The sequence below is a fragment of the Hylaeus volcanicus genome, chromosome 5 (assembly GCF_026283585.1).
Source record: "Hylaeus volcanicus isolate JK05 chromosome 5, UHH_iyHylVolc1.0_haploid, whole genome shotgun sequence".
In the NCBI taxonomy this organism is placed as follows: Eukaryota; Metazoa; Arthropoda; class Insecta; order Hymenoptera; family Colletidae; genus Hylaeus; species Hylaeus volcanicus.
In genome coordinates, this window is record NC_071980.1 from 27,610,343 (window position 1) to 27,622,524 (window position 12,182).

The following is a 12,182-nucleotide window of genomic DNA, read 5'->3' on the forward strand; positions in this document are numbered from 1 at the left end:
TTGTATAACATCAATTAAAATTACGTAGGACCTACAACGTCGAAAATTTCATTTCACCCACCATATTGATAAGCAAAAGGTCTTTTTGTCATCTGAGAAATGTGGCGATAACCCTGGAAGACGTCTCATCGTCCGCTTGATATTCACCAAGGGGACTCGATGACTAAGAGGCTACGTGGGCGGAAACAAATCATCAGCTCTAAATTGATATCGCGCGCTTTCCAAGAGATAACCGCCGTTATCTTCTTGGCGTGCAGGCTGCAGTTCTGGAGAACATCCTTTGATTCTGCGCGATTTTTTGTCGCTAACGTTGTCTGTCGTAGAGCATTTTATCATGTAAACAACTAGTGGTCATCTTTCGCGTTTGACGCGTTTCGCTTCCTGCGCGGGCATTCCCCTTTTGGGTATCGCCTGCATCGTATCGTTTGGTATCAATCCAGACCTCTTCAAAAGGCCACGAGACCGATTGTGCTCCAAAAATGTTATTTTCATGTAAAATCAGGAGTTAACTAGTGCAAAGCATGATGTACTGGACAAGTTGTAAACTCGATGTCACGAGGTAGCTAAATTTTCGTCTTTTTCACGACTGGTAGCCTACGATTTCCAGCTCGTAGAGGACGTGGGAGTGCGCAGTTCGTTTACACGCGTCGAGAACCTTTCCGCGAGAGGATTTAATCCTTCCTGAATGCCATCCCGTCGTGGATGCTGCGAGGATTAATCTCGACCGCCGCGGTCGGCTAGTCTGGCTACCTAAGCTGATGATATATGCAGGTACATACATATATTCCCCTGCCACATGCGCCGAGACGTACTCACAGACTACACTCAGACGCTACCTAGAGCTTCTCTGCATAATCTGAAGCGTTATTGCCATCGCGACCCTGGCAAAGATCGCGTCTAGCCTCGTCTGACGACTTCTCTTCGAATAGGACACGCCTAGATCACCCTATGAAACATTTATCTCTGGTCCAAGGAAGCTGACAAGTTGTTTCCAATCCTCTACCGCTCGTATTATAATTTATATCTCGGTTATTTGAACGTTCGTGATTCGCTTTACGTTCAGCCGAGTGTCATTAAGATTTCCTGTAAATCATCGAAATATTAAAAATTCCCTCGGAGCACGAATATCGCTGGAGATTATAATATAATGCAAAACGATGCTTCGAAAAGCGTCCAATTTCGTACGAACTGCCTAGAAACGAGGATTAAAGTTGCATTTAATATTGTACCTCGACAGGAAGGTTTATTTTCGAAAGCAGGGGCCTCCGTGGCATAAAACTGCACGTGACAGCGTCGTCGTAAGAGAGATTAACTTTTGTTTTGCAACGCGTTTACCTGCGTTCAGGCAACGAGTTTTCAGAGGACTGCGCCGCGGTTACACGTTTCGGTGGTTGTCACAGTTGCGTCTCGTTCCCGTTCCAGCGTAATTCCTCTCGCGTACTTTGAATTATGACCCTGCACAATACGTCCCGCGCACCGTGCGATAATATATGCATCGACCGTGCACGGATACTCAATGGAGCAGCAGCGAATCAGGAAGAGAGATATGCGCTTCGAAAGCAACGCGGTGGGCAGAATCCGTGAGCGTTGGTTGACTACATTTTTCATTCGGATTCTCGTCTGGCCAGCCTTTAGTCGCCATTCATGAAATCATGCGCGTTTGTTAGCAGTCCAACCAGCACGACTCAAAAGTTACGTGTACATTACGAACGTCCATAGAAATAAAATTAATTTTATATAACGACGTTCAACTGTTTCTGGTTCCAATTGATTTTATGTATATTCCATTCAATTTGATACATTTCGAATTGTAGTCAATCGATACTGAAAAATAATTCCATTTTACGTTAATAGGATTCGTCATTAAAGTATACCTTCGTGAAAGCTTGTAGTCCTCTTGCTGCGAGTCGATATTTTTATGGACTTAAGAGTGTCCTTTTTTCTCCTCGACTTTGATTTGCATGCAACGAGGGACCTTCGCGATCGTCGCAGTTATCGAGGCTACGAAAAGTCGAATCTATTACGTCTTCAGCTGCGGAGGTGCAAATCTATACTTTATCACGCGAGTCACGTAATCCACGATCATGATCTCGCCTATCTCTAATCTCGCGATCTTCTTCCGCGGCGATCTTCGACCGTGATTTCGCCCTCGCGATGATCCGGGTAAAAGCAGAAGCTTTGAGAAAGTAAAGGTCCGTCTGTGCCTCGCTGAGCCACTTGGCGATACAGTCTCCTCGATTTCTCTGAGTCGAGCGTCGTTGATAGAGATGACGCCATTTCTCATTACGGTCATTCACGTCTCTGTAATAATTACGCTACTGCTCGAGCGGTTACTCGGCCAGTCCGTTCCCTTCGTCGTTCACCGCCGTGGCCACTCTGTCAATAGCAATTGTGTCTGCGACTTGTGGACGCAGTCGTTGGCCTCGTTGCTTTCTACCGCCTCTAATTGACGTATACTAATTCCAAGGAATTCACATGATGCTTTTGGAACTCTAACGAAGGACTTCCAAACAGCGGATCGGATTGGATACCTTTATTTCGAAGCATTTTTAAGTGGCATCTCCAAACAGCGCGATCAGCTAATTTAGATACAATTACTGGTATCTAGATAAGGCAGAGTTAAATTATAAAATAGAGGAGAACGTTTCGATTTCTTTTCTCGCGAGGAATTGATCCTGAGAAAGAATCCCACGTGAATATTATTATTTAGTTTCGATCTTGAAACGTGTAGACTAACCAGCGTATTAACGTTCTAATTAACGAGTACGAGACCACGTTACTTGGATACGGAGAAGTTCAGGGGACTCCGTAGCTCGAATGAGACAGTTGGACGGACGCAGCCTGCGGAATAATGGCTGCAACGGGCCGCCGAGGTGGAAAAGACAATGGCTGAAGGCGGAGAACGACACGGGGAGGACAAGCGAAAGGGACCGCAGCTCCGATAGATCGTTTCGTCGTTGCACCGGTGCTTATTGTACACTCCGTCTGTATACCGTCGCGTTTCCCGCGCCTATTATGAGACGCGACGCGAGAGAGCGAAGGAGAAGAAAAGCGTTCCTCGAAAGAGAGAGATTCGAAGCAAGTGTCACAAGTGGAAAGCAGCGATGGCAGCGACAGTCGTAGTAACAGCATGAATTGTTTTGTTGAATGTTTATTATTTTAATAACGAGAACCAGTGTCTTCGAGTCACCTTCAGAATCTACAAATTTTACAATTAAATACTCGGAGTTACTCACAGCTTGCTTTACCTTCCAGTAATCATACTTAACGATGCACTTTGTACTGGTTCTACTCGTTCCCTCTTGTCGTCGCGTTTTCACTCGTCGGAAAGACGAGCAAGCGTTTCGCATAATTTCTCGGCTCCGTAATTCCGTGGAGTGTGTTGCGACACGGAAAATCGCGATAGTTTGTTAAGGTGCAATTAACCAACCGCACCGTCGCGTTTTCCCGTCGGTTTAAAGTGCATTCCCCGGCCAGAGATAACGATTATCGTCCCTTGACCGTTCAGGTAGATAACGAAATCTCCGGTTGTACCATTTCTCAAACTTTTTCTTCTAGGCCACGTGAATGTCGACATTCTTCAACGGTTCCTCGGTCGACGAGTCGATCTCAACCCTCTTTTCTTCTTTCGCGGAATTGAGTTACAATTGAATTACGCTAGCGACAGCCGTCGTTTACGTAGCGGCAAAAGCGGCCAACATGGCGAATCGAGGCAGGGAATATCGAGTTACCTGTAATACCTCGATCGTTCGTTGCCGCATCATTTATTGCATATTGCGCAGCACGCGCGATCACGTTTCCCTTCGTACATACGTTATTCGAACGCGAAACGATTTCGTAGCGCTTTCTTGGCGTCGATCAATCAGATGCATACCACGGGATACTGCACATAGCGTAACTTAATACGTAAGGAGCGCTTCGGAGATAAATTGAACGCTTGGAATCAATGAAACCAGCTTGTATACACGTATGTATCCAAGTTGTTCTTATTCTCGAGCTGAGGAGACAGTTGGACGATTGCCTTACAATTTATATATCTGCTACTGCGGACACGAGTAAAAGATACGAAATCAATTTCGACGATTTTTGGCAGAGGTCTTCGCTATTCGTTATGATTTCGTATCGCACAAACTCGCGACCTGAAGTGATCAAAAACTGAATCGATCTAACGTTTCGTTGCTCGATAAGAACCTTACCACAGCACAAACGAATCGAAACTCTCTCTATCGCGAAAATAACGCAAGATTTGGGTTTATTCGATCGTTTGCAAGCGTTGAATTTATCTCTGAAGTAGTTTCCACGTATTAGGCAGCTTATTCCGTAACAGGCGCAGTAATCGCGCCAAACGCGGCCGCTTCTTACCTCGAAACAACGCTCGTTTCTCGCGTTCTTTGGCAACAGTCACGCGGAATCGTTTTTATTATCGCGCAATCGTGGACGCCGCGCGTTTCGACGACCGATTTCAAGCGATCTTGGCTCTTGGTCGAAGAAAAAGTAGAACTTGGTACCCACGGCCGAACAATTCCGTCGTGAGAACGCGAAACGAGCCTAATTATCGGCGGTTCATCCGCGGCCGAAGCACGGAGTTCTTATCGTCGGACAGAAACAATGGCGCATCCTCGCTAAGCACACTGTAACGCAGACAATGCGTTTCCGGTGTGCGTTTCGCGAGCACGAACTCGGCATCTCGAACGTCTCTCGTGTCGATACCGTGTATCGTTACACTGATATCGACGGCCATGCCGTCGCGATACTTGCCAGCGCATGCGGGCGTTCCTGTCAATCGGATACCCTGCGATCCGTCATGTTCTAGGGAAATTCGATCGGTATCGTTACCGTTTCGTTTACCTACCGTCCAGAGTGGTACTTTCGAAAGCCGACGTGCAATTAACGGACTGTGAATGTTTATATATGAAAAAAAATTGCAAGATAAATAAAAGTATGTTTCAAACGATACAACAGTCACGCAATTAGTAACATCCAAACATCAGTTTGAATAACTCGTTCGATGCGATGGAAATTCAGCCAGAAAATCATCGTTTGATCGATCCAGGGTCCTCTCCAACCACCCTTGTATTCGTCAGTGGGAGCGAGGAAATTGAATCGAAAAGCGGAAACGTTGCAGCGGTGGAAAAATTCAGCCCCCGGTGCTGCGCGTTTCCTGCGTGATTTCCTCTCCGTCGAAGCGTAAAATCGATCCAAACGCAAAACGTCACGTTTCCCAACTCTAGCGGAGAGGAAAGAATGCGACGCGTCGCGAGACAACGAGGGATCGTTGACACGATCGCCGATCGCCGATGACTGAGAGAGGGTTGCCAGTTGGTAGACGTGCGAACGTGACGGAATTCCTCGGCGAACGATAGGCGAGAAGCCGAGACCTATGGATCGCGATTAGTCACTCGGCTGATTCATTAAAGGCATCACTGTGATCGAATTAAGGTCGAACGAGAGCGGGACTTTTCTCGCCGCGATTAAGTGGGTCGACTAAAACGCCATTGGGGCTGATTAGCTTCTGGCTGTGGTGCCATTGGCGTCCCTTGCGTCACCGTAACCAGAGCGAACGACCCATTTTTCAGCAACCTGGGAGAGCTTCGTCGTTAATGAAAGAAAAATCCGCCATCAACGTTGAATACGAAATGATTCCTCCTCGTCGAATCGCGGCAGCGGCCTCGGCCGAACAGATGGCGGATTAATCGCTTAATTCGGTCTAGGTCGGATCCATTTGGACCAATTTAAGGGGTTACGCCAACTTTGTTACCAAAAATTAAAAAAAATGAATAATTGAATGGGGGAGGATTCGTAGGAGTAACGAAACCATGATGCTCGAAGAGACAAGCTGCGTAATGCACGTGATAAGGGACGTTCCGATTTCGTTCAGATTTATGTATGTTGGGAAGGTTTAAGTCGTCGTTTTGCTGGCTTTTAGATCGTTCGATAAATACAGATCTTTGATCTCGAATCTAATTTCTTTACAAGGAGAATAAGCATCGTCGATGACTCCAACATTGCCGAAGAGACGTTCTCGATCTTCCCAGGGCAAAATAACATCGACGAGAAATCGATTTCTCCACGAAGACGTACGGATAAAACGATGTCAAGTGATTCTAATTGTGTGCGGTCTCGTACTGATTCTAAGTGTCACTCGAATTCGAGTGACATGGCGGTTGATGCGTTGAACCGTTAGTACCATAAACTGTACAGGAAGAACCGTTTTGATCCCGGAACGATTGGATCGTTGAAAAATGTCGATGACACTCGAATCGCGAGTCGACGGTTTTCGAATCGTGCGAACATTTTTGGGGTTGCCGGGTCGCGGCCGATAAAGAGGTCACACATTATTTATAGAACGATACCACCGTGGCTGCACAGCACGGGGTTCAGCTCCGGGAAATCGATGAGCTTTCGCGGGAGCTCGCGCAAGGACCTCCTCTCGGCGAGATTCATTTCCTCCCAGACGATGCTTTGCGAGCTTCGCAATTGCGCTGTCGTCGAAGGGAATTGGAGAGAAATCCCATCGACGGATGTTTCGTCAGCTGCAATTTCCAATTAAGATGATTAAATTTAAAATTGGGCTTCAACAGGTTCCTCCACGGCGCGATAAAAAACTGATCACACAAATCTTAAAAAGATTCATAATATTGGAATGACTCGTGATCGATGCAATTAATACATAAATAAATTATGTTACACCTGTCCCAACCTGAAACGTTTCCTGTCCTTTCACTTCGTTAAATGCAAATTTCAATACTCGAATAGTCTGTCCATAGTTCTGTTCCGTAACAAAGTGGAATATTAACTTATTCGAGCACGTTTCTTTTATCTTCAGGAAAAGATGAACGCACCGGTGTACGCGTCGTCCTGTCCCGCGTTGCAGTCGAATCTCTCGCTGCACAGCTCGTCCTATTACAGCGAATACAGCGGAGCAGCGAGGAGGCGGTTGTCGTCAACCGGAGAGGCTGACACCTCCGCCACGTCGAGCTACGAGGGTAGCGACAGCTCGGAAAACAGCGACGAGTCTCGTCTAGAACCGGTCAGCCAGATGGAGCGGGAGCAACTCGAGACCTTCTTCAGGGGCTTGAAGTCTCAGGTGAGTTGGAAAAAAGCCTCCGAACAAAGTTTCCTGGGAGAGTTCGTTTCAATGAATTTCAATATCATCGAACAGAACTTTCTCGACGAAGTTTCAGTGGATTTTAATTCCATCGAAAAGAATTTTACGAGTAAGTTTGTTTCACTGGTGGTCGATACTTTTTATTAACTGTATCAGAGGTTGAGAAACATGTTTAAACTAACCGTGAAATTACCTCGAGCTTCTAGCCTTGAAATCTGGGTTAGTTTTGGGTTAGATTCGCGTGATGGGCTACCACAAGCAATCGTTCACCCTGCATTCGAACCTCCAGGTATTCGTCTGCGAGTCGCTGGCAAACCTGTACCTGGGGAACGCGTCGCAGACCGAAAGATGGGAGCTCCGATTCACGGGAATCCCCGTGGTGGTTCTGGATCTCGGGGAGACGCGATCGAGATCCAAGCGGCGGATCCAAATTTTGTTAGCCGAACGTGGCACTTGCTTCACTCTATGGAGGGAGACCATCGACAATCTGTCGTCGTACAAGGTAAACGATAGAATATCTGATTTACCTTTGGTTTAATTTCGGCGATGACCACTGTTCCTCACGTTAACCATTCTTCTCAGGTCTCAGGTCCGGCGTTCCACACGATGTGTCTCTCCTCGGATCACACGCGTCTGGCTGGTCTCAGCTTCGACAATCCTAAAGCAGCGAACGACCTCTGGCAGCACATAGAGCGGCTCGTTTCCTGTCCAGAGAACATCAGCCTGTCGGTGCCAGGGAAGAAGAAGAAGAAGCCGGTGCCCAAGAAGGTGGAGCTGCCAGCGAAGAGCAACATCAGCCAGCCCTGTCAATTCCAACACGTGACGAGCGTGGACGCGGCGGATCGCTCGCGATACTTCTCGCTTCAGACCCTCGTGCCAGCTCTGAACGAGCTGGAGAACTCGTTAGAACCGAACTTCTGAGAAAAGGGGAAGAAGCCCGACGAGCGTTCAGACTCGTAGTCTCCCACGCTCGTCCGTTCCCTGTCCGATCTGATCGTTTTAGGTGAATTTCGTCGATGAGATTGGACGAGGACGATGTGACTGCTTCGACCCTCGAGCAAAATCAAACGTTCGTCGAGTCCGTTGCCTCGACTTTTGGAACGATTGACCAGCGAACACGGAAGGGAACGGAGAATATCAATGGACCGCTCGTGACTACTCCTCGTACCCTTCCTCTTCGACGGAACGAATTATCCAGGCGGTTTTCCGCCTGGAACCATTTTCAGAGATCGAGATGTTAGAGATAAAGAAAGAATAGCGCGAGTTACCGACCAGTGGAGCTTGAAGGAACGACGAAGAATCGCAGAAGAGTATCGGTAGCGGATCGAAGACGCGAACGAGCGAGTCCTTCAGGTTTACTGGTTGTTTCTCGGTGGACTGATATGGTGGGGCCATATGAAATAAATTATTTATTACGTTCTAGTTACTTCAAGCTTCGAAGACATTTCAAATAAACTTACTCTTTTAAGTATCCGTTCTTGGGGTACTTTAGATACCTCATGTACATAAGTTTCCTTGAAACGCTTTCATTAAAAAAAATGTTCATCCAACACGTGTAGTATAATATGGTCCTTCCATCTCATCATTTTTCGCAAAAGGAGCCAGTTTCTCTGACAAAATGCGACTGTTGTACGTGTGCTTCCGGAGAACGTAGAGGAATATGATTAAGAGAAGTGTTAAGTATAACACAATGAACGTGGAAAACGCGCCTAGCAACGTCAATGGCGAACGTTAACTCGAAGTAGTACTGCTACGGCGATTCAGTTGTTTGCGTGCAAGCATTTCCGGCGGAAAGCACTCGCGAACGTTTTTGTTCGTCGCTCGTAATTAGGCAGCCCCTTCGAGTTCAGAAAACCGTTGTAATTCCTTTGACACAGTTGGAAGCCTCTTTCGACGCGTTCTTTTTTCCACCGCAATTCTGGTTTCATTTTAAACGGGTTTCCTCGTTGCTCCAGGTGAAAAGAGCAATGTTTGGCGTTATATTTTTTTTTCGCTGAAAAGTACGCGAGACAATGGACTGAAATTTTGTGCTCCGATTAACCTTTTGCACTCTCAAGGTTGGCTGCACTGTTCAGGCACACAAAGTGTTAAATAAATAATAATATTTTCATTCGACTGCGTTAATTTATCTCTGATTATGCTTGCTTAATTAAAATTTAACGATTTGAAAACACTTTTCGACAACGTATAACCTAATTTGTTGGACTGCAAAGGGTCGATGCAGTTTTGAAGACGTTACTTCAATTCCTTCGTTCATCAGTATGAAAAGTATCGATTGAAGAGAAATGTATTTGAACTTTTGATTAGGGTAGCCAACTTTATGAAAATGTAACAAAATCGATTTTTTTTTATTTCAGGTATATAGATACTTCCGTGCTTGTAACACGTTCACTGTCCAACTACTAGGCGTATCTAATAGCATCGCGCTATGACCTGTATATGGGTCACGGACTGCGAACGTGTGGACCCTTTCGGATTTGACATTTTTTTATTACAGTTTCGAGCGAACTGTGAATGTACCATATAAAATATATGTGCGTTGGATAGTTTCGTAAGTATACATGGCACACGCGCGTGAATATGTATTAGACAAATATCCAAATACAAAAAAAAAATCGTTCTCTGGATGTTTAAAACGACTTCAAAATTTACGCGCAGCAACGTTTTTGCGACCGTTTAGAATTGTTGTAGTTGATCGTCCGAGTTCGTCGTAGATATGTCAGATTCGGAAATTCTCTAACGTCCTAACCCCTTCGTGACCTCGCAAGACCAATAAAGAATATAATAAATAATTCCAAATTCAAGCTATATAGATTGTTTGAAACTGGAGCGCACGGATAACTATACCGTGAACACGAAGGGGTTAAACCCAGCGAGTATTATAAAGCGCGGATGGTCTAGAAAATTGAAACTTTCTTTGGATCTTTGATGTCGATCGCTTCCTTGATACCACGTAACAGCGTAGACAGCTCGCGAAACGCTTTTTCAACTTTTACCTTATCCCTCTGAAAGACAAGTTCTTCGAGTCGAGAGCCGTCGACCACGTGCTTCATCGCTGTGTACGGTTTTTATGTCAGCCGTGCAGAAAACGAGGCATTCCATGACTCTTCGTCGTTTTATCGCGAAGTCGGGTAAGATGCTTTGACGTCGATTCTCGAACGAATTTATGTCGCTAATACGTCTTGATAGTTCTGCGTCAATGGTGGACGAAATTCTTGTCGAGATACAAATTTCAAGAAACGGGTGGAAAATAAGTTGTCTATCAAGTACTCGTTCAACGAAAGTACAATTTGAAATATAGAGTGAAATACTTTGCTACGTCCGAGTAGAATGATACGATTATTAATTTTTGATGAGTTATTCGAGGTTTCAATCCAGATCAGAATTTCGTTTATCTCTGGCACACACTCCTAACGTCGGTGTCTGCCTTTCCGAGATAATGTTCTGCATGTTGTCCGAGTAACGGAACAAGACTGGTACCACCATCCTACATTTTAAACGAACGATTTTGACGTAGACACTGTAACGATAATAGCCTTAGAACGTTTCGTCGTTACCAGACTTTGATCGTTAATGTTAATCGCCTCTCGGTAGGCGATCCACCGATGTCGCCTGTGTATTTAACCCTTGTTGCTATCGAACATGTCAAGTCTCGTTCAGTACAATGAAACGTTTGTAGCTCTATGTAAAATTGAAGACTGGTCCAACAATTTGTCAACCGCGCGAATAAAGATTTTTTAGGAAATATGGAAACTCCTCTTTCTTACTTACTCGCGGGATGCGTTCTACACTTTGAAACGATCAATTTTTGCACCGAGGTCTTCAATTGCCTAGCAAAATTATTTCATTTATTTTTGTTCAAGGGTTAAACGGTGAATATTTTCATCCGCAACGAAGAACCATCTGAATCGTCAGATTTCTTGCGTTTCAAGAATAATTATCGATTCGTTTGCAATCCACGCGGAACAGAGATGGGCGAAATTTTATTCGAAGAACGAATCACAAATAAAAATCAACGTGTAACGTATTTAAATATCGTAGATTTGCTTACTGTGAAACATTTTTATTCCCAAACACTATTTCCGTTTCAATTAGTTGTACTTTTAAGTTGTGACTCCCGGAATAATCATTTTGTCCATTTCTGAAGCGGATTTAATCGTGTCGAATAAATATATATTCGTTCGTACGCGATCACCGAGGCTTCCTGGCGGATTTTAGAGACTTAAACGTACACGAATTAACATTAACTTCTTTTGTCTACGACTGTGATATAAATATATTTGTATAGTTACGTTTCGTAATACGTATCCGCATTGATTAATCACTTTGATATGTATAAGTTTACCGAGCATCGTTACGCATGTAATAATTGTGGTAATAAATAGTAACTTCATGAATCACGTTTCAATTGAATTTTTGTTTAAACAATGATCGAGAATATGATTTTTCTTTAATATTAACGTTTCGCCAATTCTATCGTCTTTGGAGCAAACAGGCTCTGGTAACTCGCGTCAATCAATCCGCGTCCGACAGTCCGAGGATTCAGTCCTCGCGTACATTTCGGGCGAAAAAGATCGTTCTGGCGAGTAACTAAAGAGTAATTAAATTAGCTACTTTACATTTGAAAAATATAGCACGATTTATTCTCAATGATTATTTATATTTTTGCTAATATCTCTGAAGCTTTCGAACTGATTGGAAATCACTGTTGTAGACACTGTATGCTTTCAAAAAAATGTAACAAAAATCCCGCTGAAACAATTTAAACATTTTCATTGACAATTTGGTAGAATTTTACCACGACTGCCGCAAGATGGAAGCACGAACGACTTTACAAAAGGCTGCGACAATCGGTACGTAGTTTTGCGAATGACAAGTCGATAACTAGGTCTAACGGGTACGACATTTTCTTACAATTTTTGAAATTATTTTACAGGTTCGAGCATGTTGTTCGATCGATAGAAATCGTTCTCTAAACATGTTTAAGTAATGATACAGTGAACAAGCTCGAATAGAATAGACAAACGCATCGAACGAGATGCAACAAACGAGATTTTGTTGTTCGCATACTACA

At 44.5% G+C, this 12,182-nt stretch overlaps 1 protein-coding gene across 2 annotated transcripts in view; it reads left to right on the forward strand.

The window, feature by feature from the left end:
* Window positions 1–11,505, forward strand: part of LOC128876369 (uncharacterized) — a 27,482-nt gene extending 15,977 nt beyond the window's left edge. For both annotated transcript variants that reach the window (XM_054122685.1, XM_054122686.1), the window contains exons 2-4: window positions 6,827–7,087; window positions 7,398–7,610; window positions 7,691–11,505. In XM_054122685.1, coding sequence (XP_053978660.1) covers window positions 6,833–7,087; window positions 7,398–7,610; window positions 7,691–8,029 — 807 coding nt within the window. In that variant the 5' untranslated portion in view covers window positions 6,827–6,832 and the 3' untranslated portion in view covers window positions 8,030–11,505. The remainder of the gene's footprint in view (window positions 1–6,826; window positions 7,088–7,397; window positions 7,611–7,690) is intronic.
* Window positions 11,506–12,182: the final 677 nt, after the last annotated feature.